The 27,917-nt window shown below is 52.2% G+C and overlaps 12 protein-coding genes across 12 annotated transcripts; 8 read left to right on the top strand and 4 right to left on the bottom strand.

Moving 5' to 3' along the window:
* Positions 1 to 26: 26 nt before the first annotated feature.
* Positions 27 to 1,676, top strand: MAA_04390 (Amidase; the record flags this gene model as incomplete). The annotated part of the gene is made up of 1 exon (XM_007822388.1): positions 27 to 1,676. One exon carries the CDS (start codon positions 27 to 29, stop codon positions 1,674 to 1,676), a length of 1,650 nt encoding a protein of 549 aa, XP_007820579.1.
* A 435-nt stretch (positions 1,677 to 2,111) lies between these two features.
* On the bottom strand, positions 2,112 to 3,015 carry MAA_04389 (RNA cap guanine-N2 methyltransferase; the record flags this gene model as incomplete). The annotated part of the gene is made up of 3 exons (XM_007822387.1): positions 2,112 to 2,664; positions 2,733 to 2,831; positions 2,891 to 3,015. 3 exons carry the CDS (start codon positions 3,013 to 3,015, stop codon positions 2,112 to 2,114), a joined length of 777 nt encoding a protein of 258 aa, XP_007820578.1.
* Positions 3,016 to 3,404: 389 nt separating this feature from the next.
* On the top strand, positions 3,405 to 4,554 carry MAA_04388 (golgi reassembly stacking protein; the record flags this gene model as incomplete). The annotated part of the gene is made up of 3 exons (XM_007822386.1): positions 3,405 to 3,569; positions 3,641 to 3,724; positions 3,790 to 4,554. 3 exons carry the CDS (start codon positions 3,405 to 3,407, stop codon positions 4,552 to 4,554), a joined length of 1,014 nt encoding a protein of 337 aa, XP_007820577.1.
* A 354-nt stretch (positions 4,555 to 4,908) lies between these two features.
* On the bottom strand, positions 4,909 to 5,399 carry MAA_04387 (oligosaccharyl transferase; the record flags this gene model as incomplete). The annotated part of the gene is made up of 2 exons (XM_007822385.2): positions 4,909 to 4,942; positions 5,083 to 5,399. The coding sequence occupies 2 exons, from the start codon at positions 5,397 to 5,399 to the stop codon at positions 4,909 to 4,911; spliced, it is 351 nt and encodes a 116-aa protein (XP_007820576.2).
* Positions 5,400 to 5,746: 347 nt separating this feature from the next.
* On the top strand, positions 5,747 to 6,210 carry MAA_04386 (putative protein family UPF0136, Transmembrane; the record flags this gene model as incomplete). The annotated part of the gene is made up of 3 exons (XM_007822384.1): positions 5,747 to 5,749; positions 5,820 to 5,940; positions 6,017 to 6,210. The coding sequence occupies 3 exons, from the start codon at positions 5,747 to 5,749 to the stop codon at positions 6,208 to 6,210; spliced, it is 318 nt and encodes a 105-aa protein (XP_007820575.1).
* Positions 6,211 to 6,477: 267 nt separating this feature from the next.
* Positions 6,478 to 6,630, bottom strand: MAA_04385 (Cytochrome c oxidase biogenesis protein Cmc1-like protein; the record flags this gene model as incomplete). Its single annotated transcript, XM_007822383.2, has 1 exon — positions 6,478 to 6,630. The coding sequence occupies one exon, from the start codon at positions 6,628 to 6,630 to the stop codon at positions 6,478 to 6,480; it is 153 nt and encodes a 50-aa protein (XP_007820574.2).
* A 456-nt stretch (positions 6,631 to 7,086) lies between these two features.
* MAA_11202 (Extracellular membrane protein, CFEM domain protein) lies at positions 7,087 to 7,772 on the top strand (the record flags this gene model as incomplete). The annotated part of the gene is made up of 4 exons (XM_011413182.1): positions 7,087 to 7,132; positions 7,186 to 7,291; positions 7,479 to 7,671; positions 7,740 to 7,772. 4 exons carry the CDS (start codon positions 7,087 to 7,089, stop codon positions 7,770 to 7,772), a joined length of 378 nt encoding a protein of 125 aa, XP_011411484.1.
* A 4,044-nt stretch (positions 7,773 to 11,816) lies between these two features.
* Positions 11,817 to 12,785, top strand: MAA_04384 (uncharacterized protein; the record flags this gene model as incomplete). Its single annotated transcript, XM_007822382.1, has 4 exons — positions 11,817 to 11,982; positions 12,045 to 12,299; positions 12,380 to 12,507; positions 12,579 to 12,785. The coding sequence occupies 4 exons, from the start codon at positions 11,817 to 11,819 to the stop codon at positions 12,783 to 12,785; spliced, it is 756 nt and encodes a 251-aa protein (XP_007820573.1).
* A 1,633-nt stretch (positions 12,786 to 14,418) lies between these two features.
* Positions 14,419 to 16,485, top strand: MAA_04383 (RNA polymerase I specific transcription factor; the record flags this gene model as incomplete). Its single annotated transcript, XM_007822381.1, has 1 exon — positions 14,419 to 16,485. One exon carries the CDS (start codon positions 14,419 to 14,421, stop codon positions 16,483 to 16,485), a length of 2,067 nt encoding a protein of 688 aa, XP_007820572.1.
* Positions 16,486 to 17,741: 1,256 nt separating this feature from the next.
* MAA_04382 (alanine racemase) lies at positions 17,742 to 18,872 on the top strand (the record flags this gene model as incomplete). Its single annotated transcript, XM_007822380.2, has 2 exons — positions 17,742 to 18,325; positions 18,395 to 18,872. The coding sequence occupies 2 exons, from the start codon at positions 17,742 to 17,744 to the stop codon at positions 18,870 to 18,872; spliced, it is 1,062 nt and encodes a 353-aa protein (XP_007820571.2).
* A 433-nt stretch (positions 18,873 to 19,305) lies between these two features.
* On the bottom strand, positions 19,306 to 25,191 carry MAA_04381 (dopey; the record flags this gene model as incomplete). The annotated part of the gene is made up of 6 exons (XM_007822379.2): positions 19,306 to 20,613; positions 20,677 to 22,142; positions 22,195 to 22,436; positions 22,491 to 24,838; positions 24,907 to 25,034; positions 25,092 to 25,191. The coding sequence occupies 6 exons, from the start codon at positions 25,189 to 25,191 to the stop codon at positions 19,306 to 19,308; spliced, it is 5,592 nt and encodes a 1,863-aa protein (XP_007820570.2).
* A 597-nt stretch (positions 25,192 to 25,788) lies between these two features.
* On the top strand, positions 25,789 to 27,588 carry MAA_04380 (vacuolar fusion protein mon1; the record flags this gene model as incomplete). The annotated part of the gene is made up of 1 exon (XM_007822378.1): positions 25,789 to 27,588. One exon carries the CDS (start codon positions 25,789 to 25,791, stop codon positions 27,586 to 27,588), a length of 1,800 nt encoding a protein of 599 aa, XP_007820569.1.
* Between the last annotated feature and the right edge of the window lie 329 nt (positions 27,589 to 27,917).

Consider the following 27,917-nt stretch of genomic DNA (forward strand, 5'->3'; position numbering starts at 1 on the left):
AATCAGCCACTGCAGCTCCTCCAAAAATGATCTTCTCGACTGTTTTCAAGCTAAGCTTGGGCGTGTGCTCATTGCTTCCCGCCCCGGGGGTTGTCTCGGCTACCGTCAGACGGGATGACTTTCCGCCCCTTCTCGACGCAACTCTAGATGAGCTTCGCCATGGTCTGGACGCAGGCCGCTTCACCAGTGTTGACCTTACAAAGGCCTACATAGCCAGAATCCAAGAGGTCGCCGATGAATTGCACGCCGTCAACGAGATCAACCCTGATGCATTGTCCATTGCCGCCCGCATGGACGCGGCGCGCAAGAACAAGACGGCTTGCAGCCGTGGACCTCTTTACGGCATCCCCGTTCTTATCAAGGACAACATCGCTACCCTGGATAAGATGAACAACACGGCCGGGTCGTTTGCTCTTGTTGGTGCGCAGCCAAAGGAAGATAGCACGATAGCCGCCAAGCTCCGAAAGGCGGGTGTCATTATTCTCGGCAAAGCAAACTTGTCGCAGTGGGCCAACTGGCGAAGCTCAAACACAAGTAGTGGGTGGTCTGCCTATGGAGGCCAGACAAAGGGTGCTTATCTTCGCGACCAGGATCCCTCGGGGTCTTCGTCTGGAAGTGGTGTTTCGTCGTCCATTGGGTTGGCCTGGGCGGCGCTGGGAACCGAGACAGATGGTTCCATTATTTCACCTTCCAATGTCAATAACATTGTGGGCATCAAGCCTTCTGTCGGCCTTACCTCTAGGTACCTGGTTGTTCCCATCTCCTCGCATCAAGACACTGTTGGGCCCATGGCCAGGACAGTCAAGGACGCCGCGTACCTCCTTTCCGCCATTGCTGGCGCAGACAAGAATGACAACTACACATCGGCTATCCCTTTCAAAGAAAGGCTGCCTGACTATGTCGCAGCTTGTAAGGATGACGGCTTGAGCGGCAAGAGGATTGGCGTACCTCGCGGTTTGTTGACGCCGTCACAAGACACATCCCCTCTCTTGCAGGCATTCGAAAAAGCGCTGGGAGTTCTTAGGTCCGGAAATGCAACCATTGTTGACGACGTCGAAATCCCTGGCAGTGAAAAGATTGGAAAATTCATTGAGCCTATCCTGGGCGCTGATATGCTCACAGATGTTGCTTCACACTACTTCAACCATCTCAAGACCAATCCTTATAACATCACCACTTTGAAGCAGCTGCAAAGTTTCACACAAAAGTTTCCCAAGGAAGAATGGCCCGTTAGGGATACCCAACTCTGGCAAGATGCCATTGACAGAGGATTCGATAACACATCCCCCGAATTCTGGAGTATGTACACGGAGCAGTTGGAGTTTGCTGGGCCACAAGGAATCCTTGGTGCTCTGAAGAACAATTCGCTGGATGCCATTGTTCTTCCTAGCGAAATGCTCAACTCCCTTCCGGCCATTGTCGGCAGCCCTATCATTACCGTGCCACTAGGCAAACGGCCTGACGACTGGCCTGAGAGCAAAAATGGATTTGGAAATCTCATCGACGATGGGCCAAATTTGCCATTTGGTATAGCCTTTGCTGGAGATCTGTTCAGCGAGGAGAAGTTGATTGAGATTGCGTATGCGTTTGAGCAAAAAACCAAAGTTCGGGGCACTATTGGGCCTCTTGTGAAACCAAAGACTGAACTGCGGGATGTGGTTGGGACAGGGAGTTGATCCTGGCACACTAAATAAGAGGGTCGGTATATTTGTCACTTTCCAGAACGAGTGCATTTGGCAGGGAAATACGAATCTTCCACGTATTTGTCACTACATCTGAACGAATGGTTATCGAAAGGTCCTGGTAGCACTACTCCCTGACATGTCAATGATGTTTCCAAATGAAGTTTGAGCCGCTTGGAATAGTAGGTCCACACTGGATGCACTTACCAATCATGCTCTGCAAGGCTAATAGAGAGTTCCTTGCATTGCAGCTTATATACTATGTGAAGCATAATCGTGGATGACATATTCATGTGATGCAGCCAAGGTGCAGGCTTGCGAGAAAGCGCTCCAGGAGTGACTGCGACTCGCGTATTGACCTCCTGAGGAGCATGCCGGTGGCTTTTCTTGTAATTCTCATGTGACGCTCCCACACTATACCGTATATTATCATCCTTGGGCCTCACATCTCGGAATGTACGCCACCAAAGCTTTGCTGGCGCCCTCCATGCAATACTGCACAGCATCCACCTTCCTGTCCTCTGGTGCCAGCTTTGCAATCTGCCGAATGTCACTCGTCCGTGGCAGATACAATACGTGATCCATGCTCCTATATGACGAATGCAACTTATCCAAGTTGTACGGTTGCATGTTGCTCAGGTCAAACACCTCGTCTGTCCTGTATCCTGGGCCTCCCCACGGCGGGCTTGAAAACAGCACCGTCTTGCTCACATCGACCCTCAGGCCTGGATGAAGTTCCTCAGGCCGATTGTTTAAAAGCTCCAGGTACTCAAAACTATCTGCATGAACCCAGGTGATTATTGAAGGGTCTACCTCGTAGAGCTCTGCGTTGTTCTGGGCGCATGCCAAGGTTGAGGCGTCACGTTCGACAGCGATGATTCGCTTCCAGCGGTTGGTGAGCGCGAAGGCGATAGTATTGCCTCCGGCGCCAGCAAAAGCATCTATGAGGGTGTCTTTTGAGGCGTCTGTAGCTGACAATTCGCTAGCGATTTGACTTGCGGCCATTAGGATGCAACTATCAAGGCAAGAAGTCGTGATATGGGTACATACTTTGCTACTGGTTCTGGAGTGACACCAAACCAGGCGTCGTCTGTGAGGTATACGCCTTCGTCGTACCAGGAAAATATGGAATATCTCTGTGAAAAGTATCTGTAGCAAAGGTTTAGTATGTAAACGTCGTTGCTGATGGTGTGGTGAGCGCCTCGCACTTTTGAATATCCCATGGCACCTGATGCCTGCCCTCGTAGTGTTTGCACTCGTCGGTAAGGGGAAACTTGTCGGCTGGCTCCAAGACATAGCTTGTTGCAATTTCAGGGACCTTGGCGGCGGCCATATCGACTTGCTTGCATGAAAGCCTGTCTGCGCACAAACTATACAGAGATCAATTTTTGTCGTGTCTCTTCTTCTCAAGATGTCGGTTGAAAATATATTAGTAGTGAGAGTGAGTGTTGAAAGTCACAGACGCCGTCGACGAAAGGAAAAAGAAAAGTGGACCGCCCAGCTACACCACCAGCGCCCCGCGCTAGCAACTGTGGCGCTGACCTCCCGCCTGCAAGGCTGCAATGGGACAGCTTGCGATAGCTTCAGACGACACCTGGACATCTGACCAAAGTCACTCGCCCCGAGATCACACCCAGCCTCCCAAACACCCTCAAATTCGAACTTGCCAGCCAATAAACCACTCCAGGAATATTGAATGAGGTTGTTCACGATACAGCAATAATGTTCAACGCCCTGAATCGGTTCATGTCCCGTCTGGACGGCGACGTGCCCCAGCGACGCAATGAGCAGGGATCCTTTGGTTTCCAGGTCCTGAGAAACACAAACCTACAGCTGGCGATCGAACCATGGTTTGACTTTATCGTCGGGATCAACGGACGGCCAATTGTGCGATCAAAGCCCGTTCCAAAACATGAATATCAAGCCGCATAGCTGACGCTGTCCCGTTGATATTGTAGGAAGACCCTAACCCAGCGCTCTTCGCACAAGAAATCCGAAACTGCGCCGGTGGCACAGTCTCCCTCGGTCTATGGAATGCAAAGGTATACGAGTCTACCATCATATTCGCTGAAGGATGGCGCCGTCAAAACTAACCTGGAGATCATAGGGCCAACGGACGCGAGAAATGCACATCCATGTGCCCCCCGATACCGCATCCCTCGGCCTTACCCTCCAATATTCACCAATTGCTTTAGCCGCCAACATCTGGCACGTACTAGACGTTGCGGCCAGGTCGCCCGCCGACCAGGGCGGCCTCCTCCCGTACAGCGACTACATACTGGGCAGCCCTGAAGGACCGTTACATGGCGAGAGTGCCTTGGGCGAGCTTGTGGAGGATCATATTGGCCGGCCGCTGCGACTTTTCGTGTACAATAACGAATACAACGTCACGAGAGAGGTCACAATACATCCTAGCCGAGGCTGGGGCGGCGAGGGCGCCCTAGGTTGTGTGCTGGGCTACGGCGCGTTGCACCGTCTGCCTGCGCCGTTGAGCGAGCCCGTGAGCGCGCCGGGGGAGACCATGTTTGACGGTGCCGTCAATGAGAAGGCCGGCGAGGCTGGGTTCGTTTCTGCAGGCGCAGGCTCTGTACCACCACCTGCTGCCGCAGCCTCAACTGGTGGTGAATATCTGGTGCCCGCGCAAATGGTTGGGTCTGATCCCATGAGTGCACCACCGCGTTCGGCGGCCAAGAAAAAGGACAGACATCATCCCGCCAACAACAACTTCATGGACGATTACTTCAAGGAGCAAGAAAAGAAGAGCCGAGAGCTGGACAATGCTCCGTCTGGTAAAGGGTCACCGGCACCACCGCCACCCAGGGCAGGGGGGCCTCCAAAAGCTGCAACTCCCGTACAAGAAGCAGCCGAATAGATAGTCACGAAGTAAATGCGATAAATGATTCCCTAATTGACGTTGGCTTGGCTTTTTTGAGTTTCTGTCCACTTGATCTCTATTCCCACCCTGAATCTTGTAATGCTCCCATATGAAGAAAAAAAACAGACTATGCATATCATACACCATGCGACTGCGCATCTTCGGTACTCTATTCTTGTTTAACGCCCTCAGTTGATAAAGTTGACACAGAAGAAGTGCAGGATGAGGCTGCAAACAACAAAATCGGCAAATGCCCTGTAAACCCAACCCGTCAGCAACCCCAATCAGTCACATCACAAGTTGCTCGCAGACCACACATACCTCTCGGGAGAAACAGACGGGAAATCGCTCTTATTCGCCGCAGTCGTCTGTATCCGCAGTGACACTACCCCATCGTCAGCATCCCCCAGCCATCACGGGTGGTACAAGGGAAGAAAACGTACCCGTCAAAACAAACTGACCAACCGAAGCACAGAAGCCCGACAGAAAAGCATTAAACGGCTACCCTCAGGCGTCAGCACATACGTCCCGTATCGGTCTCTGTCCAAGGCTATAAAGAAACGCACATAGTTGCCCGCGAGGACGCAGTACACAAACTGCAGCCCGCCGACGGCAATCAAAAAGAGCAAGAACACATCAATCAGCTTCGTCCGCTGTGGTGTCTCCTTCATGTAGTACTGGTAGATGTTGAGCAGGACCTCGTCCCAGTTGGCGCGGCCGCCTTTGTGAGTCGTTTTGGCTGGGAGGGAGGAAACTGCTGGCGCGGCGGGCGCCTCCTGGACGGGGACGGCGGCCGGGGACGGCGTGGCGACACGGTCGCGGGTGTTCTTCTTGGGAGCCATTGTGGACTATGGTTATCGGGGGGGGAGGCGGCTTCAATGGCGAAGAAAGAAGTTCGTAGAGGAAAGCTTTTGGAGGGATGGTTTACTATGGTGGCAGGTGTCGGATTTGGAGACTTTGGACAGGTAAGCTTCAAGGAGAGCGGGGCGCTGATTGGCTGGAGGAGCTGGGCCAGATCTGGGGGTGGTGCGACCCGCTGATGTCGTCAATTCCTCCGAGGCACCGAAGTGGTTCGGATGCAACTTGGTTCTGTTCATTGAACATATTCGTGCCCCTAGCGAGACGTAGTTTGTCCAAGGTGCACATAAGACTGCAGATACTATTCGCCTATTCCAAATTTTTAATAACGATGGTATGTATTTCCCCTTTGCTAAACCGGCAATCAACCGTGGTAGCTGGGCTCAGCAACTCACGCTCCGCAGCCTCAACTCGAAACCTCATCCTACGCTCTTGCCGCGCTCACTGCCGGCGGCGGTATAATGGGCTACGTCCGCACAAGATCCATGCCCTCAATCATAGCAGGAACCGCTGTCGGTGTCCTCTGTACGCTGTCTCCCGCTCCCGCCGCAGCCGCCTGCGCCTCGCACCGAGTAGTTCACGCAAGCTAACCATGATGTAGACGGACTTGGTGGCTACCGCATCCAGAACCAGCAGCCCTACGGCGTCGAGTTGAGTCTCTTGGCCTCAGTTGTTCTCGGAGGATCCGCCATTCCCCGCGCAATTCGCCTCCGAAAGCCCGTCCCGGTGCTGCTTAGTGTTCTGTCAGTCTTTGGTCTCTTTACCTTTGGCCGGGCGTACCAACAAAAGTTGTAAAAGCCACAGCGTAGCCCGATGCATATATGGAACAGTATAGGAATATTCTCAGCTCGAAAATAATCATGAAAATTGAGTAGTATCATGTCACGTTGATCCTTTGTAGTGTACAAATGCCCCTCTCACTCAATGGACCTCTTTCTTCGTCGTGTTTCCTCTAACGCCCGTATGAAAGTACAATTTTTGTACACAATCACCTTGCGGTAGATTGCCGATCGTGTGGTAAGTTTCCCGTTCGCTCGCCCACGCCACGTCAACCATGGCCATCTAGAGACCCAAGGCCTTCTGCTCCTCCTTGATCCTGTCGCGCTTCGCCCTCGCCGCCGCCCTGTTCTCCGCTTGTAGCTTTCCCCGCTCGAGTCGTAGACACTGGTTCACTTTGTCCTTGACGTCGTTGCACCCGCCGGTGGCTTTGTGCATGAAGCCTCTGTTGTGGCATTCTTCGAGGGCGGCGATGATTTCTTCGCACGCTTGGTCGGTCACCTGTTAGCTCATATATATATACTGTTGAGGAACCCCGTTTGCGAGAGGTGCGTACCTAATGCGTTCTTGGTATGCAGATGCGGGTGCATTTTAGCCTGGGATTATGGCGCTGAAGGGGAAGTGAATTGCTTGGAATCGATTCCCAGGACGAGATTAGATTGGGACGTCGACTTTTCGAGTGGTCGCCAGTGCCGCCGGGCCAACCAGAGACCTAGAATTTAGGTGGGCTTCCAAAGTCATCCACCTGGTGGGATGAAAGTCAAGCTGCCAGCATCAAACCACAACACCATCTTGTGCCTCACGCATCAACGCGATAAATACGGACAGGACCCCGAGGGGGCAAAGAGCTGAGGGGAACGGCCGCATTGGGATCATAAGCCAGCTACTAGCACCATGTCTGCGTCAACGGCCGCGGCGCCGGAGGGAAAGAGGCAACAAGGTATGTCGAAAGCGTCTAGTATTCTGCCCCTCCTTCTGTTGGCCTCCTCGCAGCTCATTCTGAAGTAGATCTTCAAACGACATACTCAAATTACAAGAACACTCTGCAGCAAATAGCGCAAAAGATTGGAGATATCGAGCAAGAAGCTGAGGAGCATAAGTAAGTCCCCTTTCAGTGATACCTGGTCGAATATCCCTACGCTTCGTCGCTGTCGCTGCCGCGCTCACGCGAACAATTGGCCCCCCTGGTCTTCACACGCGAAGCACCGATATTTCTCCCCCGGTTTTTATCTCACCGCTTCAGTTTTCATCACACCGCTTACAATTTTTGGCTTGCAAATAAACAGGTTGGTTTTGGAAACATTGGAGCCTTTATCGGAGGATCGCAAGTGCTTCCGACTCATTAATGGCGTTCTCGTAGAGAGAACCGTCAAGGATGTAGTCCCAGCTTTGAAAACCAATCAAGAAGGACTGAAGAAGGTTTTGGATGACTTGGTGAAGCAATATAAGACGAAACAGGATGAACTGGATAAGTGGAAGGTATATGCCACAACCAACACCTGTCCTCTCGATGCTGGTACAAGCGGTTTACTGACGAGATATCACAGAAGAAGAATAACGTGCAAGTAGTCCAGCAATGAGAAGGCAAAGAGAAGGTCCATGCTTCATAGGAAATAGATAGTCTTTCTCAACAGCAGGAACCTGAATGATGTACGGGGATTGGGGCAAGATTGTCACGTCTTGACTTTGGCCATTGGTCATTTCTCCGTGAACAAGCCATCTGCTGGAACATGTCACTTTCAGGCTAGTATGGCTTTCTTTACCCGCGGCTTTTCCTTTCATTAGCGCATGATGGGTGAGCCAACACTCACCCTTGCGTTGCTGGAACGAACACATTCTAGCTGCATATCATGTTCAAAACGTGACCGGAAGCTGCAGGAAACATACCCGTGATGGTGTGATGCCGCCGGTTAGAGTTGCCATCGTTGCGTGAATTTGGCCTGCGCGGCACTGGCCTTTCGCTGCCCAACTGGTCTATGAATTTTTTTCCCTCAGCTCATGTTAAAGATCTTTTGTGGCGCACAATCCAACCAACACTGGTGGAAAGCAACTTCGGAAAAACTTTTGCAAAACTTTTTTCCAACTTGATCCTTGCCAAACATCAATAGTCAGTGTGCATGCCCTTCGTTGTGTTGCCTACTTCTTGTAATTTGATCCTGAGAGTCAAAACCCGTGACCGAAGATGTGAATACCCGGCATCCATGGAGACAGCCCACCCACCACCATTTCCAGATTGTACTGTTGGCAATGCCACGTCATTCGGAAAAGATTCTCACGTTGAGAAAACAAATGCAATAATAACCAGATATGTTATCTTCTGTGATGCGATTCCCTTACTAATGTCCAATCCAGTACAAGGAGGATGATAGTAGACGCGGAATAATAGCTTCGCGTTTCAGAAGAAGAAAAATATATGCATACTTCATGCCTAAACATGACATGTCCTTCCATTCTGTGTATGACACATTTCAGAACACGATTGCAGCTGCCCACGATAAAGATGCAGTAAGCCTCGCAACCCATGGCTACCTTGAATATAGTTTCCTCGGACTTGGCGTGGCCATGGGCGATTTTGCCATGGCCCCCGTATCCTTGCCAGCCACCCTCTCTACTTCTCGAAGCGGCAGTTGGTTCCGTAAGCTCGGTGAGTGGTCGCTCTTGAAACAAGACACTTGTAAAGAGCGCCAAGGCGATTCGAGCGGCAGAGAAGAGCGCCGCCAATGCTTGGTGATGCCTTGAAAAGGTTGAGCAGACGGCCGCATCATCACGTCACCGTCCAGATCGGTTTCCAAGCGATGTTGGGGTTGTTCCAAGTCGAGAACACCGTAGCCATGACCACGGAACTGATGAAGGATTTTGGGTTCCATGCAGCTAGACTATCCGCATATGCAGTAGAGCCTTGGTAAATGGGATTGTGGTGATCAGATGTCGGAGGTGTCGTTATCCGTATGCGAGTGTCGGCATTTACATGATGGGTGTGAGGGGAACGGTTCCGATATGAATGTCTTCCGTCCGTGTCAGATACAGTCCATCATCATAATTTGGCTAGTGTGGAAAAAAACATTTGACTGGCTAAACCTGAAAATTTGCAGCCAAGGGCGTAATATTTTTGACGAGATTCAAACATGATGATCGTCCTGTCGGAGATGGCTTGTATGCACAGTCTTTCTGCCTTGGGGGCTCGAGGCAGGAAGCCTGGATTGTACATGATATAGCCTTATACCTTTGGCCCAGTCGGAAGGTATGGCTGGAAGTGCTGCCCAACCATTGGGTGTATTGGCGATTTGGCCGCAGAATGGGCCTTTGGGTCTGTATTTAGGCTACGGTTCCTGAACGGCTCCGACGCTCTGGGCATCGACTGATTGGCAGAAGTAGTGGTTGGGGTAGTGGTGAGGGCAAACGCAGGTCAGCCTGATACGTAGTCTGACAGGAAGATCTGTTCCCCCATGACGTTTGACTCTGGTCCAACTACCTGGGTATGCATGAAGTCAGCAGTGATGCGAAAATGTGCATTTATTGTAACTAGATGCTGTGTTGGATGCGGCATGGTGTCAGACTTTCCATGGATCAAGCCAGGGGGGGCCCAAGAGATGTTTTCTCTTCTTGACCGGTCTTCCTGCCGACTTCACTTGCCATGGAGTGATGCAATAACTAACCCTTGTAGGTTCGGGTATCATGCGCATGGCCTGAAGCACACCGCCATGAGTAGGAGCAAGTTCGTTGACCCCTGTGCTCGATGCAGGCTGGCGAAGAGGAATGTAATTATTATGGAGCTGTTTGATCACGGCACAGATGTTGTCGCCGATTGACGTTGGAAGTGAAGTAGGTCTGGCAGCTCGAGCCCGCAGTTACCTGGGTACTCACGAGCAGAGAGATGCATGCACCCTCCTACTTGTAGGTTGGAACCTTGGAGGTGACGATACTTGTTGAGTGGCATTGCGTACGGAGTACTTGTCTTGGATATGGTGGCGGGGCGGCAGGAGAAGTACCGATGTGTGAGCGTGATTCCAGGTACGGAAACTACTTGCTTAGACTATGCCGGAAACAGCTTAGAGCGTGCCAAGCCAGCGTGCTGCGTCTTATCGATAATGACAGCGGTCGACTGTTGCAAAGACGAGCGAACGGCGGGTCTCTCGTTGCAGGTGAGCCAGGGCCAGCCGGAGGCAGCAGTGGCAAGACAGCCAGGCATTGAACGAGGACTCTGGAGACAGAGTACGAAGGATGGAGTAGTAGGCAAAGAGTGAACATTGAAGTCTGGTCGCACGTCTAGAGCTGGGGCGGGGCACAGCTAGACCGGCGAGGTTTTGGCCCCGCTAGTTACCTGGTAGCTGTGCTTGGTAGCAATGAGCTGCAGTCCACCAGTATTGAAGTCGATCCCAGTCCCCGCAACTAGGCCCCCTAGCCCACTATTACGCAGGTCTCCAGCAGCCATCACCAGCACTCGAGCTCTATGAGACGCCTTGAAGAGCGCCAGGCACCAACAGGCTACAGCACCAGACTCAAGCCGACGAAGACAAGCTCATTGACATGGAGCCCAGCCCAGCCCACTCAGAGCTCAGAGGGACCAGACCAGTCTGACAGCACCAGACGCAATGTTGGGTCGACAGCAACCGGACTGGACGGGTTTTCTAGCCTCGCATCCTCGTCAGCCTTCTTTCTCTTCAATCAACCCCACGCCTCTCTGCGCTCCACCAATGCAGTTGCTGCCACCTTCACGGAACAACGCCGATTCCCTCGTCTGAAGAAAGCCCATTTTGCTTGGGCTCCTGTCTCGCGACCCCAGCCGGTATGCCAGCCCTTTTCAATTGCGTTGCTTCTGTCTCGTCCTTTGCGCCTCTTGGGACGCACGGCCTGCCGTGGCTGTTGCGGTTGCGCCGTGTGCAACCTCGCATCGCCGTCGCAACCTTTGCGTCGATGTCGTCGAGCGCGAAGCGCATCCAAACCCCAAACCGCCTCGCCCGCGATCCCGTGCTCTTCTCTGCTCCCTGCCCGTCGCGACCTGGTCCTACCCAGTCCCCGATCATTCCCGGCGTTAGGAACGAAAAGAAAAGAGAAAAAAAAAAAAAAGCTGGTCCTCTCTCTCAGCCCGTCATCCTGGGAGACCTCGTTCTTTTCCGACCGCTTCGTACACGTACGCCCCCGTCGTCAAGCTGATCGCACGGGAAGATTCGCGGCGCTCCATCTCATACGTCTTGGTGTCGTGCTGCCTCGCCTTGCCGACACCCGTGTTCTTGGAAGCTCTGCCTCTGCTCTCGTTTTCCCTGCATGCCCACCCCCCCTCCTTGGCCTTGGCCTCCCTTTTGGTGCGCCATCGTCTCCCAACCTACAAGAATTATATCGTACACGCCCAAGCATCTCGTCATAGCCCCATTACGTTGCCTTGTACCCTAGGCGAGGCATGGTGAAAGCCATATGCAACCGCAATTGTCCGTTGAACGTCACCACTGACGCATCTCGTGCAGCTAACCAAACATCCATCAGCCCCGGGCAGCCCAGACCTCCTAGACTGCTTTCTGCCCTTCGTCAACGTGGCCAGGGGGACACATCATACCTCTCGAGACCCCATCTGTACCAGCCCGAACACCTTTTACACGGACGCTAGCAGCCGCTGCAGGTAGCCAAATATGTCGGACTCCCCCCAATCTCCTCCAAAGGATGTCGAGCAAGGTGCACAGTCACCCGACGACGAAGGACAAATGAATGACAATCAAGACCCACACTCGGCTGGCGGCGCCGCTGGTTATGAGTTTGAAGTTAAAGAGCAAGACAGATGGTTGCCTATAGCCAATGGTAAGTCGTTGATCTCCCTCTAATCTCCATCTTGATTTGTTGTCTTTGGCTGGTGTATCTAGGGTCTTCAAAGCCGCCTGGCGTGTCTCTCACAAGTTGGCCACTCATGTCTCACGAACCAGCTCCTACTTCACCGGGAACAAGTCGTTCTACTAAGCAAGAATATCATGATGAGCTCGATGCTAACATTCGTAACTTTGCTCCAGTCGCCCGAATTATGAAGAATGCTCTTCCTGACAACGCGAAGATAGCCAAGGAGGCTAAGGAGTGTATGCAGGAATGTGTTAGCGAATTCATCTCCTTCATCACCAGCGAAGGTGAGTCGAAGTCAATCCATCTGTTTGCCTAGCCATACAACTTGGCTCAAAAGGCGACTACTGAAACTTTTGTCAACTAGCTTCCGAAAAATGCCAGCAAGAGAAAAGAAAGACGGTGAATGGTGAAGATATTCTGTTCGCTATGACTTCGTTGGGGTTTGAAAACTATGCGGAGGCTTTAAAAGTCTATCTTTCCAAATACCGAGAGGTAATATACTACCATCTGCTGTTGTGTAAGTCTGGGTGTTGAAACAGTCTGGTGTACTGACAAGCCGGCAGCAACAAAATCAGTCCAACCGAGAGCGTGTCATGGAAAACACTTGGGCTGGTTCCATGATGCCCGGTGAAAAGGGCGACGGGAATGCGCCAGGGCAAGAGTTTACCGGTGGTGATGCCTCGAACAACGCTGAAGCTGGCGCCGACCCTAACTATATGTACGGCCAACATGCCGGCCATAACGGGGCTGCAGCCGGAGATGGCTACTAGAACGCCACCCTCACGCAAATTCTTCAACTGAGATTGGCAATGCTGTAACGAACGCTATGAGAACCAGAACCCCCGGACCTTCTTAGGCCGAATGCTGCCAACTCCCAAGGCACGAAAATATCCGTACAGCAACCCCTGGCTCGTCCTAGGGGATATTTTTTTTTTTTTTCATTTCCTAGTTTTGTTCCTTTTCTTCTTCTTCTTGGGGGGCGATTAGCAATTGTAAAAGTATAGGCGGCGCCTATGGTATACGTCAAATTTTATTTGGGAATCAATTAGGGCTTAGCAGCGCAGAGGTTACAACTATGTAACGAAACGTGGGCTGGAAAACATGTTTTGCTTCAAACTGGCCTCGATGCCTTCTTTTGCTGATGGGAAGGAACTTCTGGTAATAGAGCCTCAGCCAGCTTCAATAAGCACAATTATTAAGTGCACATGGTCGACAGACTTGACAGAGCCTAGCGCGGATTTGACAGTTTGGGATAGAGAGGGTTTTAGACTAGTACTTATTGTGGATAACTTGATGCGTTTCCGTGACAAATTTTGAAGAATAACGGGTGAAACGTTCCTGACTGTTATTCGAGGAATGAATCGGTAAGCTGAATCCTTACCGTAGAGGTTGTTTGCCGGGCCAAACTGGGCTTTTCATCATTGAAGCGTTGCATGGTATCCACACGTTGCAGAGCGTGTGGTATGACGGAGTATGTATCCCTTTGGATGTTTGAAGGTGCCTATTTCGTACCGAACAAGGAGATTAATCTACTAAAAGATTATATAAAAATATAAGTACTACTTATCTCTCTATATATAAAAAGACATATTTTTATTAAATAATTTAATATATATTAAAGGTACTAGCAAGTACCTACCAGGTATCTCAGACAAAATAGGTCCGGTACGAAATCGGCACCTTCGAACACCCAAAGGGATACGGAGTAGTACTTCAGTGTCGTACTTGGCTTGGGTGCGGAGTACGCAAGCCAAGTTCAACGTTGGCAAGCCACCGTGTGGGTCAACATTTGACGGTGCGCACGAACCATAACTCCGTACTTTGGTTAATACCGGTCTGGGGGATTAGTATCGTGGCCGAGATCCAGGGGACACAGAGAAGGATGCAGCTAAAGACAAACTCGACTAGAAGAAAATTACAGGACCAACATGAAAAGGCCGAAAAAAAGATGACATGTTTATAGATACATAGCCAGCACCAGATGTATTCACCATGTTAAATCTGGCAGTTTCAGTTCGACCTCTGACCTCTGAGTGGCGACCAAGATGGTAGTCGAGAGGCACGTGCAGGGCCCACTTTTCACGGTGAAAATCTTCCCACCGCCGCCCTCTGCAGAAAAAAAAAACTGTCCCACATCTCCAACATCATTGACGTCGCCTTCCACCTTCTCCGCTTCAATATTTCATTTACCACGGTCGGATCATCCCTTGATGCTGGCCAGTGATTGCGTTCCATGATATCCCCAGACGATAGGCATCCCGTATCTTAATGTGTCGCCACAGTTCGTGCTTCTTGTGCCATGAACATACCTTGATTGCGCATCGCTAGAGTTGCTATAGAAACTCGGCTCTTTCTGCCCAAGATTTTTTAGTGAATGTGTCGCATCGAGCCATCGCCATCTTGATGCGACCATTCACCCCAAACACCAGGGCCTTACCTGGTCACATACCACGAACCGCAACGCCTGTCAAGTCTATTCTGAAACCCGCTTCTGTATTGGGGAGAAGGAAAGAGGTGCACGACGAGACCGATTCTACATCTGTAGCGCCGCCCGACAGCCCAACAAAGCGACGCAAAGTTTTTTTTGACGACATTCGAAATGTAACGTACGAAGTTGGCCGCAGAACAATGGACGACGTCAAATTGGAAGTACGGGCCGCCCTGGAGGACCATCTCCGCGGCAATGGCGGCCAGTACGACATGCTGAAGGAGTTATTTGCCAAGGACAGACAAAGGTACCTGCCTCCAGTGGTAGGAGAAGACGATGATACTTTGAAACCATACGAACTCCAAGTTTATGTTATGGCTTTGACGAGCTGCATACCTATTCTGAAAGGGAAAGAATGCAGCGGTTTGGTGAGGACAATATTGCAGTGCTCTTGGCTGGGACGAGACGCCGCCTTCGCAAAGGTTTTTACGCACTTCTTGGCTGCCCTTGTCAGTGCGCAAGGGTCTTACCTCGTACCCGTCCTGTCAATGATGGTGGAAAAATTTCGCGACAGTCGACCCTCCGCCTGGTCCGTACCAGATTTCCCCGAGGTGAGCAGGGCCATAATGCGTGATCGGCTACACTCTGGCATCGAATATATCCTGCAGATGTTCCCATCCGCGGTGGCAGTGCTGGAGAACTTGCTCAGCTCCAAGTTCCCCTTCCCCGACGAATCGGTCCGAGTCCACATGGCCTATATCCACAACCTGCTTCAAGTCAAGAAATACGTGCCTGATTTGCAAGATGAGATCCTGGACCTCATCTTGAACCGAGTCGTTAAAATCGATTCCCAGATGCAGGTGGACCTAGAAGACTTGGATGATGACGTTACCGCAGCCGTTATGTACGCGCTGCGGGAGAATCAGCGACAGCCGTCGGCCTGGGAGGATGATGATTCTGACGACAGCGACAACGAGTCAATCGACAGCGAAGATCTTGATTACGACCAAGAAGCGGCGCGGATTAAGGCTGTTAAGGACAGTGTAGAGAAGATGGATGCGGTTCTGGATACACTTTTTAGCGTCTACAGCCCACACTTTGTAAATCCTGGGTCCGACAACGCATTCGACATGTTTACCACGATTCTTCGCGAATTCGACCACATGGTATTACCTACGTATAAATCAAGACACACGCAGTTTCTCATATTCCATTTCGCGCAACGACACGAGCGTCTCATCGATGCGTTCTGTGGCCAGCTTATGGCCACTGCATTTCAATCAAACACGCCAAACGTTTTGAAGCAAGCCGCCGCAGCCTATCTGGCGAGTTTTGTGGCTCGCGGAGCGCATGTCCCACCTGGCTTGGTGCGAACCATGTTCACACTGCTCCTTCATCATCTGGAGCAGTACAGAAGAAAGTACGAGCCGTTGTGCCGCGGACCAGACTTGAAGAGATTTCACCCATACTATTCCCTTGTTCAAGCTACGCTCTACATTTTCTGCTTCAGATGGCAAGACTTGGTAGTGTCTGCCCCCGAAGTCGTGGACCCGGAGGATCCGGCATCCTACATTGGGCAGGATTTGGAATGGATTGGAACTTCAAGAAAAGATCTCTCAGTGCAAATCTTTGGCAAACTCAATCCGCTCAAGGTGTGCGCGCCTGTAATCGTGGATGAGTTTGCCAAGCTAGCACATCGCCTAAACTTCGTTTATATTTATCCGTTGGTGGAGAGCAATAAGCGCGTCCGGTTGACCCAATTCCTTTCGGCGACGTACTCTACGGGTGGCGCATTGCGAGATGCCGGATACGAAGGGCAAGGGGAGAGCTATCATCAGCTCGACCCATACTTCCCGTTTGATCCATACCAGCTGCCGATCAGCAAGCGATGGCTTGCGGATGACTACGTGCACTGGAAGTCGGTGCCTGGCCTGAACCAAGATAACGACGATGATGACGAGAGCGATGGCATGGAAGAGGAGGACGACAACGAGGAGTTGGTGGAGGAGACAGCAACGGACACTGACGGTGATCACTATTGAGTAGCGAGTATGGTGGTGTGTGCGAATATTTTTGCTCTGTATTTTTTGTTTCCATCCTTGGGTACATGATACCCCTTGCTTTAGGGATGGCACTATTTAGCATCAGCGAGGAGTTGGGAAGATGTCATTCGAATATGAGCACACACAGGGCGTGGATCTTGTAGCGCAAAATAAAAGTGTTGAATTTTGGTTGACCGTGGCTTGCAATGAGCAGAATTTTTCTGTAGAGCAAGATGCCTGGTATAATTGCAGTAAAGCCAGGCGTCAAATCAAGCGTGCATCAAAGTTGAGTATTTTGTGGGTTGCATCTGCCGATATAAAAAGAGACGTATATGTACATTACATGGAGCTTCCAAATGGGGATCCACCGGCTGCTCTAGTCGGCGGGCAAGATCCGATCTGCAGAGACTTGAATTGGTGGCTGAGCATGAATCGGGGTGGGCAAAAAAAAAAAAAGAGAGAGAGAGGGAGAGAGAGAGAAAAAGCGAGAAGTGGTCAAGACGGACCGCTCACCGACCGATACTCCGCATTTAACTGTCAAGTTTCACGCCAACCCGTTTCCGCCACGACACATGAACATCCAGCCGCCTGGTTGATCTGAACCAGACCTCTTCGTACAGTCCTCGGTGGACCATCGTCTCGCGGCTGCCGGCCCGTCCACGCACATCACGCAGGCACCGGCGAATGTTCACCTGGCCCAAACCCAGAGGGAGCCGTTGGTAGATTTGTATATACGCCCGGGGAGGGAACCTATGACCGACGCCATGAGCGAAGACGCGAGCAGGCCCTCCTTCACGTCCTTTTGGAGGAAGGGCAAGCAGAAGCTTCGCGGGAAGCCCTCGGCGGCGGCCACGCCTGAGGGAGCGGCCGCGGCTGCAGATCCATGTACGTGCCTGTCCCAGCATGTTTTTCTGTCAAACATTCGAAGTCCCCGAGGTCCCTGCTCTGCGCGGGCCGCATCTCATGCGTGTGCGCGTATGCGTTGGTGGGCTGGTGTGATTTGTCGTACATGGCGCCCGGGGTGATTTGTCATGATGGTGTTGAGGAATCCGCATGATTCCAACATGACCATGTTGCTCATTTCTCCTATTATTTTATGATTTGTTTTTTCTGTTTTATATGAAAGACATGGAACTCTTCTTTTATCAATTCCCCCCCAATCTACAGATACTCTTTCTTTGCGGAAACAAAACATTCCATGCACAGTTGCCACCTTGAGTGTCCGGCATCACAGACAGCCTTCAAATTCACATCCAATGCCGTTCCTCACCAAGCCGTCCCTCCCCCGAGTCTCCAAGCATGCTAACAAGCCAGCCAAAGCATCCGCAGACGCCGCCGAGCAGCCCAAGCCGGACAAGGACAAGGCCCAGCTGCGACGCGCGCAGGTGCGCCGCGCGCAGATCCAGCACCGCCAGCGCAAGGCAAACTACATCAAGCAGCTCGAGATTGACGTCTCGGAGCTGCGCGACCTCGTCTCCCTCACGGAGAAGGAGACGGCCGCGCTGTTCAAGGAGAACTTTCTGATCCGGGAGGCCCTCGAGACCGCCGGCCTGCCGCTGGCCATGACGACGGCGGCGGCGATGCAGCAGCAGATGCGCCTCGACGCCGGGCCCGTCGACACTCCCGCCGCCGCCGAGGAGTCGCCCGAGCTCTTCGGCGCCATTGACGTCGACGACCTGACGGTCACGCTGAGCATGGACGCCGCCCTCGGCGCGCCCTGCTTCCACATCAGCTCCAACTCGTCGGGCGCCAGCGCCGCCGCCTCGCCGCCGCCCCGGACCGTGGCCGGTGTCGCCCTGACGTGGGAGCAGGAGCAGCGCGCCGTCAACTTTATCCTCGGGTACGTGACTCCTTTTCCCTTCCCCTTGGCGCAATCGTAATTGTACATGTGCTTACGCCGGACGGACAGCCTCGAGCACTGCTGCTGGGACCACTTCTTCATGGGCGACTTCCACCTGCACGACCCGGGCCTCTGCTCCGAGTCGGAAAGGGGCCACACGCTCATGGCGAGCGCGTACTGCATGGCCCCGGCGCCCGAGAGCGTCTACGCCGGCCGCGCCGCCCTCGCGGCCAAGAAGCCCGGCAAGGCGGCGCCGCGGCCCAGCTTCCAATGGGGCGCGTCGGGCATCACGCTCGAGTCGCTGCACGGGCTCGCCGCCTCGCTCAACCCGGGCGACCTCGAGATCACGCCCGTCCAGGCGTGGTTCGAGCTGGCGAGCCGGTACCCCGTCGAGGTGCTGCTCGGCGGCGCCGTGCTCGACACGCTGCAGCGCGAGTTCAACGGCGTCGTGCGCTGCGTCATGTACGGCGCCGTCATTGAGAGGCTTGCCTTTGAGAGCATCATTGCTAGGGTGCTGGGCCCGTCCGAGGGCTCGCTGTGGGCTTGATTTCCGCCATCTTTGGGAGAATTCTTTTTCTTTTTTTGGTTTCTGGGCGTTTAAAACCCGGAGGTGGCGTGATTTACAACCCGTCTTTTTTTGGACGGGGAATCCTGGTGCCACGAGACGAGAGGGGCGATAGAGAGGAGAAAAGTCGGCCGAGTGGACACGAGAGCGGTGACAAAGAGACACGTTAATGAGCCTTCGCATTCGAATGTAACTTGGTTGCAAGTGGTTCGTGCCGTCTTGCAGGGTTGCTTTGTGATGGCGTGACAAGACTGGGCATGATTTGGAATCAATCAATCGCGAAGATGACCCATGGCGCCATAGCGGCCACCACTACACTACAGGCTGGCAGCTTGAAATTCTGGACTTAGTCACACCGTCGCATCAAATTCATGGGTCCCATTGCAATAATATTATTTTTTTGTATTATCCACACTCACAGTGCCCTCACCATAGTCCTCTCGTCAAACAGATCCTTCAACAACCCCTCAATACAAGCCTCTCTATCCAGCGCTCCCATGGCATACGTAGACTCAAACGCATAGATGCTCAGTTGCCCAAAGAACGGGCGTAAAATCTTGGCCACTAGCTCATCCTTTCTCTCCAGGCTAACATCATCGTTGATACCACCTGGCCCGAGAAGCGGCCGTCTATGAGGGCCGCTCGCCGCCACATGCGCCTCCGTATCCGTTTGCAAGGCACCGTGGGTGCTGAAGCTACCCAACTCCTCAGAGAGCTCGTCCACAAGCGCTATGGGCTGATACGTGGACGAGCGGTAGACTGCTTCTATGGTGTCGGTGATGAAGAGCCACTCGTGAAGCTGAAAGTCGTCTGGGGCGACGCAGATGAGCAAGTCGAGAAGCTTGCACGCTTGTAAAATGCCACTGTTGAGATACATGTCCGATGCGGCGCTGTGATCTGGTGCGACGACGGATGAGATGGCGGCGTGGATCTCGCCATTGACGACGGGCCACGTCATGGCGAGGTGGATCGGGCTGGTTTTGAGAGCCAACGCCCGGATGACCATGTATACATCGGCTCGGGTTGTTGACGATGGAGAGGAGGTTGATGTGGCTGATAGTAATTCAACCACTTTGTCGAAGATGGTGGGCAGTTCTGCAACGAAGCCATCGTCCGCAGCGGCCAGAACCAGCGTTGCAATTCGGCGCAGGTTGAGCTGTGTCTTCCTGTCTGCCTCCAGTCTCGCTGAGGTTGCGCCCACGCCAAATACTATGCCTGCCGTGGTTGGAGCACTGATGCGAGCTACGATTTCTGGCATCCGCTCCTTGTCCGTGAGAACCCACTGCTTAAGCAAGGGTAGCCATCCATCCTTGACCAGATCCAGGTTCATCCCAAAGAAGCGGTTGTCGTTAAATGAGTCCCCAATATCCCTTTTCCAGGTCTTTTGGTTGTTTTGCAGTCTCGACAGCTCGTGAAACAGTCTCAAAGTATTAGACGTTACGGTGTCTGGGAATGACTTGGAACGCAAAGTCGGCCCAACAACATTGGTCGAGATGGTGCCAGCAGCAGAGAGAACTCGGTCGGGTTCAAGAAGGATCTTGGATAGGTTTGGTACCACAGATGCCAATACTGAGACGACGTCGTCAGGCCCATCTCCTCTCGACCCCTGTCTTCGTGGGCCATCCGCCTTGGATTTTTCCGGGATATTGGTGAGGCTCCCAGACTCTGCAAACGTTAAAGGTCGAGTCGTGAACAAAGCAGCTAGTAGTCGCAGGAAGATATCCTATAATAGTGTCAGTAGAATGCTATCCTTCCGCGGGGGGTTGGTTGTATGCATGTAACTCACTCCCAACTCTCGCCGCATCCGTCTCTGCTCTCCGAAGTTGGTATTGTCCACCTTTTCACCGAGAATAGCTGCGAATTCAAGAAGACCGGGCAGCGTCTGGCGATGCGGGAATGGGTTCCCGAGAAGGTCCTTGAGAAATGTCATGCAGTCTTGCCAAATCTCGTCCATGGCGTCATCTTCCAAAGACCTGCTATACTCGACAAGAAACACAACAAGATCGGAATCTTGCAGGGAAATTGTCAGGGTGGATTTCCGGGCTGGATCTAAGGCGCCAGGGTTCGTCCGGCTATAAATTGCATTAAACAGCGCGGGAATAGAGTGCCTCGGTCGGCATGCATCAAGGGATGAGAGAAAGTTGAAAATTTGTGTCCGCTCCGTGTCGCTGCCAGAAGCTCGCCAGATGTCAATGACGGTCTCTAGACATTCCAAAATCTCTGCGGTAAAGAGGTGTTCCATTAATCTGCGAGCACGGTTTCTCATACGTAAAGACGTGTAGCCAAAAGACGCTGAGGAGCCAGAATCCTGTTTCCTGGAGTCATCGCCTTGACCCCAAGACCATATCGCATAGCAGATGCGCATCGCATCTTGAAAAGCGAGATGAACAGTAAGGCGATCATTGGCCGAGGCGCTTCGTGATTGAGGACCTTCTGACTGGAAAACACCAGATACCATGCTTCCGAATAGCGATGATGGTTGCTCAGGCCCCTTTATCAACTGGATGCGGGCTTCTTCAGCGAGGAGCTGATCATGCGCCAAAGCCAGGACTTGTTCCAGCCCGTTGAGTAGGTAGATCAATGTCGACTCGGGTGTGTTCCCTGTCGTGATGGTTTCGCATGGCTCGCTTAGGAAAGTGTCGCGGAGGCCAGCAAACGTGGATCCTATGTGCTTGCACAGCGTCTCGACCAGGGGAATTACGGTTTGAAAAATGCTCTGCGAATAGAGGGCGATAATTTGGCCAAGAAACGATATCCAGCTATCAAGGACCGATTGGCTATTTGGCGAGCTCAGTCCGGCCTGCAAGCATTTGAGCAAAGCCGGAGGCATTGGTGGACCTGTTGGTTGGATTTCGCTTGATGAAAATGATGAGTGCCCCATTCTGGAATTGTCCGCACTCGCAGGTCTCTTCTCCGAGATTTCTGCCGACTGTCTGTCATGTAACGCCATGTTTCTGAGTTTAACGGTGTCATATACAACATCCAGCAATAATACTTGGACGTAGGGGTCGGGGGTGTTGATGGATTTCGAGAGTTTATCAACAAGGATATGATCCAGTTCAAGGCTGGACAGGGGAGCGGCATATCGGCTGAATAAAAATTGATGGAGAATTGTTAGTGCAAATCGATGCAGTTGGCATATCCGCTCACCCAACTCGGGACTGGAAGATGATGGCCGCTCGCCTATAACACATATCATACACACACGAACGAAGTAATCTTGAAGCGTCATTTCGTCTTCCTCCGCTCCAGCTATGTATGGTCAGCAAGGAAACCAAAGTTGAGCAAGATAACAATGACATACCCCTGATGTGAGCCGAGCCGTCACTAAAAGAGACGTATTTAGATGCCAATACCGTTCTGGACATATCACCAGATATTTTGAGGACATTGTGGAGCGTTCGTAGGTAGTAGAGACACAAATCCAAATCATCATCTTCTGTGAATGTGGTTGGCTGGGAGTTGACTTTCTCGCTTGCACGATGGGTGATGACATGGTTGAGGAATGGCAATTGAGCCATCTTCATCGCGAATATCAGAAACAGCCTGTAACAATCAGCATGCACCACAAGACGAAACTAGACGTGTATAGATGTTCACCTGTCGATTCCAATCATACTATTCAGCCATGATTTAACAACCATGTACGTTTGTGTCCTGTCGTCCAAAAGGGCATCCAAAACCAAAAACATGGGCTGTGTGAGCATGACCTGGTAGTGATCGGTGCCAGACAGACGTGGTATTTGTCGTTGATCCAGTGTCTGGCCTTTGGAGCCTCTACGCTCAGAAGACACATCTTGAAGACTATGTGACCACAGTACAGAAAAGGTTCGTCCATTTTCAGCCGAATGAGACGTCTTCTCAGGGCCTGCCATTGGTTTGGTCAGAATTTCAGCAATGGCGGCCTCAATGTCACGACCAGACAAGGTAAGTACCGTTTGCAATTGCCACAAGCAACGCACGGTTTCGACGTGGTATTTGGGTTCAGAAGCGGACAAGTAGGACCAGGCATGGCGAACTAATGGTCCTATGAGGTCAGAAAACTCCTTTTCTTGAATCCTTCTTGCAGAATATAGCTGTGTTGACAACATAACCATGGCCGAGAAATGAGGGAACAATAGGGATTGCGACTTGCTTAGCTTGCCATGCAGGTATGACACAAGCTGTTTTGCGTCGAAGTGGTAATTTCCAGGCGTCTTGGAAAGAATTTGAGTCAAGATTCGTACGCGGATCGCGATGTCGTTCACAGGCGAGTCCTTTGAGTCATCGCAAATGTAAATGACGGCCTTCTCCAACAATAACTCCCCTGATTCTACAGCAGTAAAAGGGGGTTGTGATGACTCCAAATTGCCCTGTTCATGTACATAAAACGTCTTTATCTTTTTCAAGAGCTCAACATTGGATGTCGATAGCAAAGCTGTTCTGTCTTTTTGATTCCCATTTTGCTCGAGTCTCTGAGGGAATGCTCGTTCAGGAACAAGTTCCAATAGTGAAACAACGGCGCCGAGAACTTGGTCGCACAGCTTCTCGGACTCGATATCTGTCAAGGCCGTCTTCGCCTTGCGGTTCTTGGAGTCCTCCAGCATCAACAACGCCGCCAAACATGTCAGCGGCGCGTGAATTGTTACCATCTCCTCTTCGCGAACATTAAAGCTGGACACGATAAAGTTGACCAACGCAAGCTTATCCATGCGATCCCTTGCAATGAGGCTTCCTGGTCCAATTGCCTGAGCCAATAAGCCAACAATCTCGCTGTAAATCAAGCCACTTTCGATACCATCGAAGAAAACGCTGGCGCTACGGAGAACTTCGTCGAACTCGGATTTGCTGGCGGCCTGGGCCTGGAACTTCCGGACACTATCAACAACCGGCATGAAGATTTCAGGTACTACAAGGCCGCCAATCTCCCATCTATCCATGAGAGAGAGACAAATTCTGTATGGACGGGCTCGCTCGGCGCTGTTACCACGAGATGCACCTTGAATCATCTGGAGAAGCGCTCTGGTGAGAGGCTGCAGCCCGAAGTCTTCGAAGTAGGTCGTTCGCGAGGATAGGTAGGCTTGGTTTTGTTCATTATGGTCGCCATCTTGACCGGTCGGCTCAGGCCCTAACAGCCATGCCCAAAGACGACGATTTAAGCTCATATCTCGTCTGGTAACTACACCAACTGCTGCTTTCACGAGCAGCTCTAGATCCGCTGGCTTTACCCGAGATTGGAGAACGTCCGAACTAAGGGGCAAATGCGATACGAGAAGGTCGAGAAAGCCGCGTTGAATTAACAGCTGCTCGTCACCTAAGCCGCTTGCGAAGCATCGTACTAGTAAGCCCGGCTCGGGTGACGTTACGATAGCGTGCAGGCTCTTCGTGATTCCTTCCTCCCCAGCGCCAGCGGAGGCAGTCGGGCCAAGCTTAGGTAGATAGCGCACAAGATAAGCCAAGGCTCCAGACCTGCGGCTATGGCTAGTTATGGCAGCTAGGAAGAAACACTGCCAGAAGAAATCGTCTCCAGAGGCATGGTGCTCTCCCAGCCTCACACTTTCCCGAGGCCGTATGGCTTCCTTGAACCGTGCCACCAGATGCAATGTTCTATCAAAATCCTCACTTGTTTCCTCCTCTAATCCAGGAAGCAAGGCAAGTATAATAGATCTCATGGCTGGCCGTAGCGATCTGGGGTCGAGGTCAAGGAAGTGGGTTTCCAAGAGGTCTAGGTACGGCGATCGGACAGACAGTGAGGCGAATGACAGTGTAGGCGCAAGGCCCGGGAGATATAGGGGCAGGTCCCGAGACAGGCCATCCGTCCCTATCGTTGTGAATATATAGTTGTACAGCTCGAGGGCCTTTTGGTGTACACCCGATGGCAGAGCGGGATTGAGGCATTGCGAAAGACGTTTGGCAACGAGGGCCTTGGTTGGAATGGAATGAAACGATGGTGGCCGAGCTTGAAGCGACTAGTCACAACCACGTCAGAAAATATGATGATATTTAAAGCTCCTGGACGAGTTGGCGCAAAGCATACCTTGAGCAGCTTGTTCAAAAAGGAAATATAGTCTGCCCATTCCTCGAGGGCGGTTTCAAACAGCGAAAGTGTCTTCTCAACACCAGCAGCATATCTGCGATAAGCTTTGTCCTTGATCGGGATTTCCTCTGTTCCCACGCATTAGCATCGATTCGGCATTACAACAGTGCTGCCTGGTGGCTAACCTCCTCCAAGTTGGTTTCTCCATTGACGCGGTATGGGAGAATCCCGGCCGGAACTCTCAGGCGAGCCCGCAATGGCGCCGGATCCCGGATCAAGCGCCATGGTCGTGAAGCAATCGGATCATGTGGTATCCTGAGGGCATCGCTTGTCGAACGTCTGGTCCGAAGGATCGTGTGTTAGACCGAGCAGTACAGCTATCAAGGGAGGGTGACGTGGGGTGGATTCGCGACCATCCATCCTTCAGGTCGACACGCATCCGCATCAGTTGACTGATGTGAGGCTACGTTTCACAAGCCACCACTTCCAAAAGAGTGGTCGAAGCGCAGGGGTCGTGTGGCTGGAACGTCTGTGATTGGTTTGCTGCTAACCTGGTAGAAGCCACAGGGTTGCCCATTGGCGCAAGGCCACCTCGAGCCACGAGCCAGCTGCTGCTACAAGACATGTCAAGACGTCACAGCCCCTCAGGCAGACGTGACCGCACATGTGCATTTCATCCACGCCTTCGGCCTCGACCCCGTCCTCATCCTCACTGTCGTCGGCTTCCAAAGCCAAAAACAACCATGTCCTGGTCTATTTGACAGTTTACCACCATTTTTCGGGCGCTTTAGTTACCCGTTGTAGTGTAAGCCGTGTCGACATCACTCACCTGCCCCGTGACCTCCCCTTTGAGATGCGACAACTACCATCCGCGGCAGTATCATGGGCAGAGAGACTAAACCTCCCACCGAAGAGGAGGAGCAGCCTCCCCCGTTGCCCCCTCGCAAAGCTGTAGCTACAACTGGAGAATCGAGAGGCTTGCAGGCCCAGCCTACCACGGCGTTGACGTCTGTGGACATCCAGACGCTTTCCTTTCCGGACGGAACTCGGGGAACATTCTCAACGCCCGGGAACAGGTCAGTTTCCACCCCCGTGGGCAGTGGTTATGATTCCCCAGGATACAAAGCCAGCCTATCTGGTGGGGAAGGGCCTGATGACGCTGCAAGCATGATGAGCTTTGCGCCGACCATGCGACCAGCTGGGGACATTGCAAGCTTAATGGTCTCCGACTTTCACAAGCGCACTCCAGCGTGGAATTTGCTCCAAGCCCAGTCTGCTACAGTCCAGCCATTCCAACGACATCTTTCAGGGGCTCAGGATGGACTTGCCGGTTTCGAGGATGAATTCCAGCCCATTCCATCCCAAGAGGACGAGAATGTCAAAGACGAAGAGCGAGTATTAATGTGGAAGTCAAAACTCAAGCATTACATGATCCTGTCATCTGCCGGAAAACCTATTTGGAGCCGTCACGGAGACCTCGACCTCATCAACTCGTCCATCGGAGTTATTCAGACAATCATATCATTCTATGAAGGAGCCAAGAACCCTTTGCAAGGCTTCACAGCGGGCAGCACCAGATTCGTGGTGTTGACCCAAGGCCCTCTTCATCTCGTGGCTATAAGCAAGCTCGGCGAGAGTGATGCGCAACTTCGGTCCCAGCTCGAGGCGTTATACATGCAGATTCTGTCAACGCTGACACTACCCACGCTAAAGAATATATTCGTCAACCGACCATCGTCCGACTTGCGCAAACCACTCCAAGGCACAGAGTCCTTATTATCCTCCTTGGCAGACTCATTCACACTTGGCTCTGCATCGACCCTCCTAGGCTCATTAGAGTGTTTGAAGCTGCGCAAGTCTGAGCGCCACGCCATCAACAATACTTTTTTGAAGCTACGAACCGATAAGCTGCTCTACGGGCTCATCGTCGCTGGAGGGAAACTCGTGAGTGTCGTGCGGCCGCGGCGGCATTCTCTCCACCCCAGTGACCTGCGGCTCATCTTCAACATGCTCTTCGAATCAGACGGCATCAAGGGCGGCGGCGGCGAGAACTGGATTCCCATCTGTCTACCTGCATTCAACAACAAGGGCTATTTGTACATGTACGTCAGCTTCTTCGAAGACTCGCCGGAAGTGCAACCGCCAGGCAGTCCAACAAATGTGCAGACGCCCAGCGAAGAGATAGCCATGATCCTCATAAGCGCAGACAAGGAGAGTTTCTTCAGCCTCAAGCAAATGCGCGACGACGTTGCGCAGGCCTTGGCGAAAAGCGGCAGCCTAGCCACCATTCGCAAGGCAGCGCGCGCCGGCCGACCTGCCGTGTCGCAAGTTGCACCCGGAAGCCAAGTCAGCCACTTCCTGTACAAATCTCGGGCAAATGTGCAGTTTTGCATGTCGTCGCTACAACCCTTGTTCGCCCATGTCGTCGAGAGACGAAGGCTACTGTCGCTATACCACGAGCTACATGCCTCTGTGCACGCTAAACACGCGCATCTTAAGGTTCTGCACTGCTCGAGCGAGGAGGCGACTTGTCTAGCGTGGATCACGCCCGTCTTTGAATTTTACTGCATCGGGGGACCAAACTTGTCTCGCGCGGCCATGACTCAGGGCGCGAACAAGATTATTCAGTGGGCCAAGAAGGAAGAGCAGAGGATATTCATCATTGGCGGAGGCGTATTCTAGCCACGAGTAGGTATTATTTTTTAACTTGGCCCGGCATGGAACAAATACTGTGCATCATTAAAAAAGCGGCTGTGTCGCCGTAGTAGATAGGTATATAAAATTATATACATGGTAAATCGTCCATCAAAACGCCTTTTAGTAAAGGGGGGAACATAGCTGTGTCAGTCATAGATGTCCTCCCTGCCTTTTTCTCTCTCTTTAGTTGCGAACTGCCTCGAGGAGGGTCACATATTCTAAAGACATGAATAGTCGTGGGCATAGCGCTCATAATACGTCATGAATCTCTTTCGGGATAAAAGCATAGCTGCGGTGTCGTTTGCTTTTTGGTG

This window comes from Metarhizium robertsii, assembly GCF_000187425.2.
Source record: "Metarhizium robertsii ARSEF 23 chromosome Unknown MAA_Scf_5, whole genome shotgun sequence".
NCBI lineage: Eukaryota > Fungi > Ascomycota > Sordariomycetes > Hypocreales > Clavicipitaceae > Metarhizium > Metarhizium robertsii.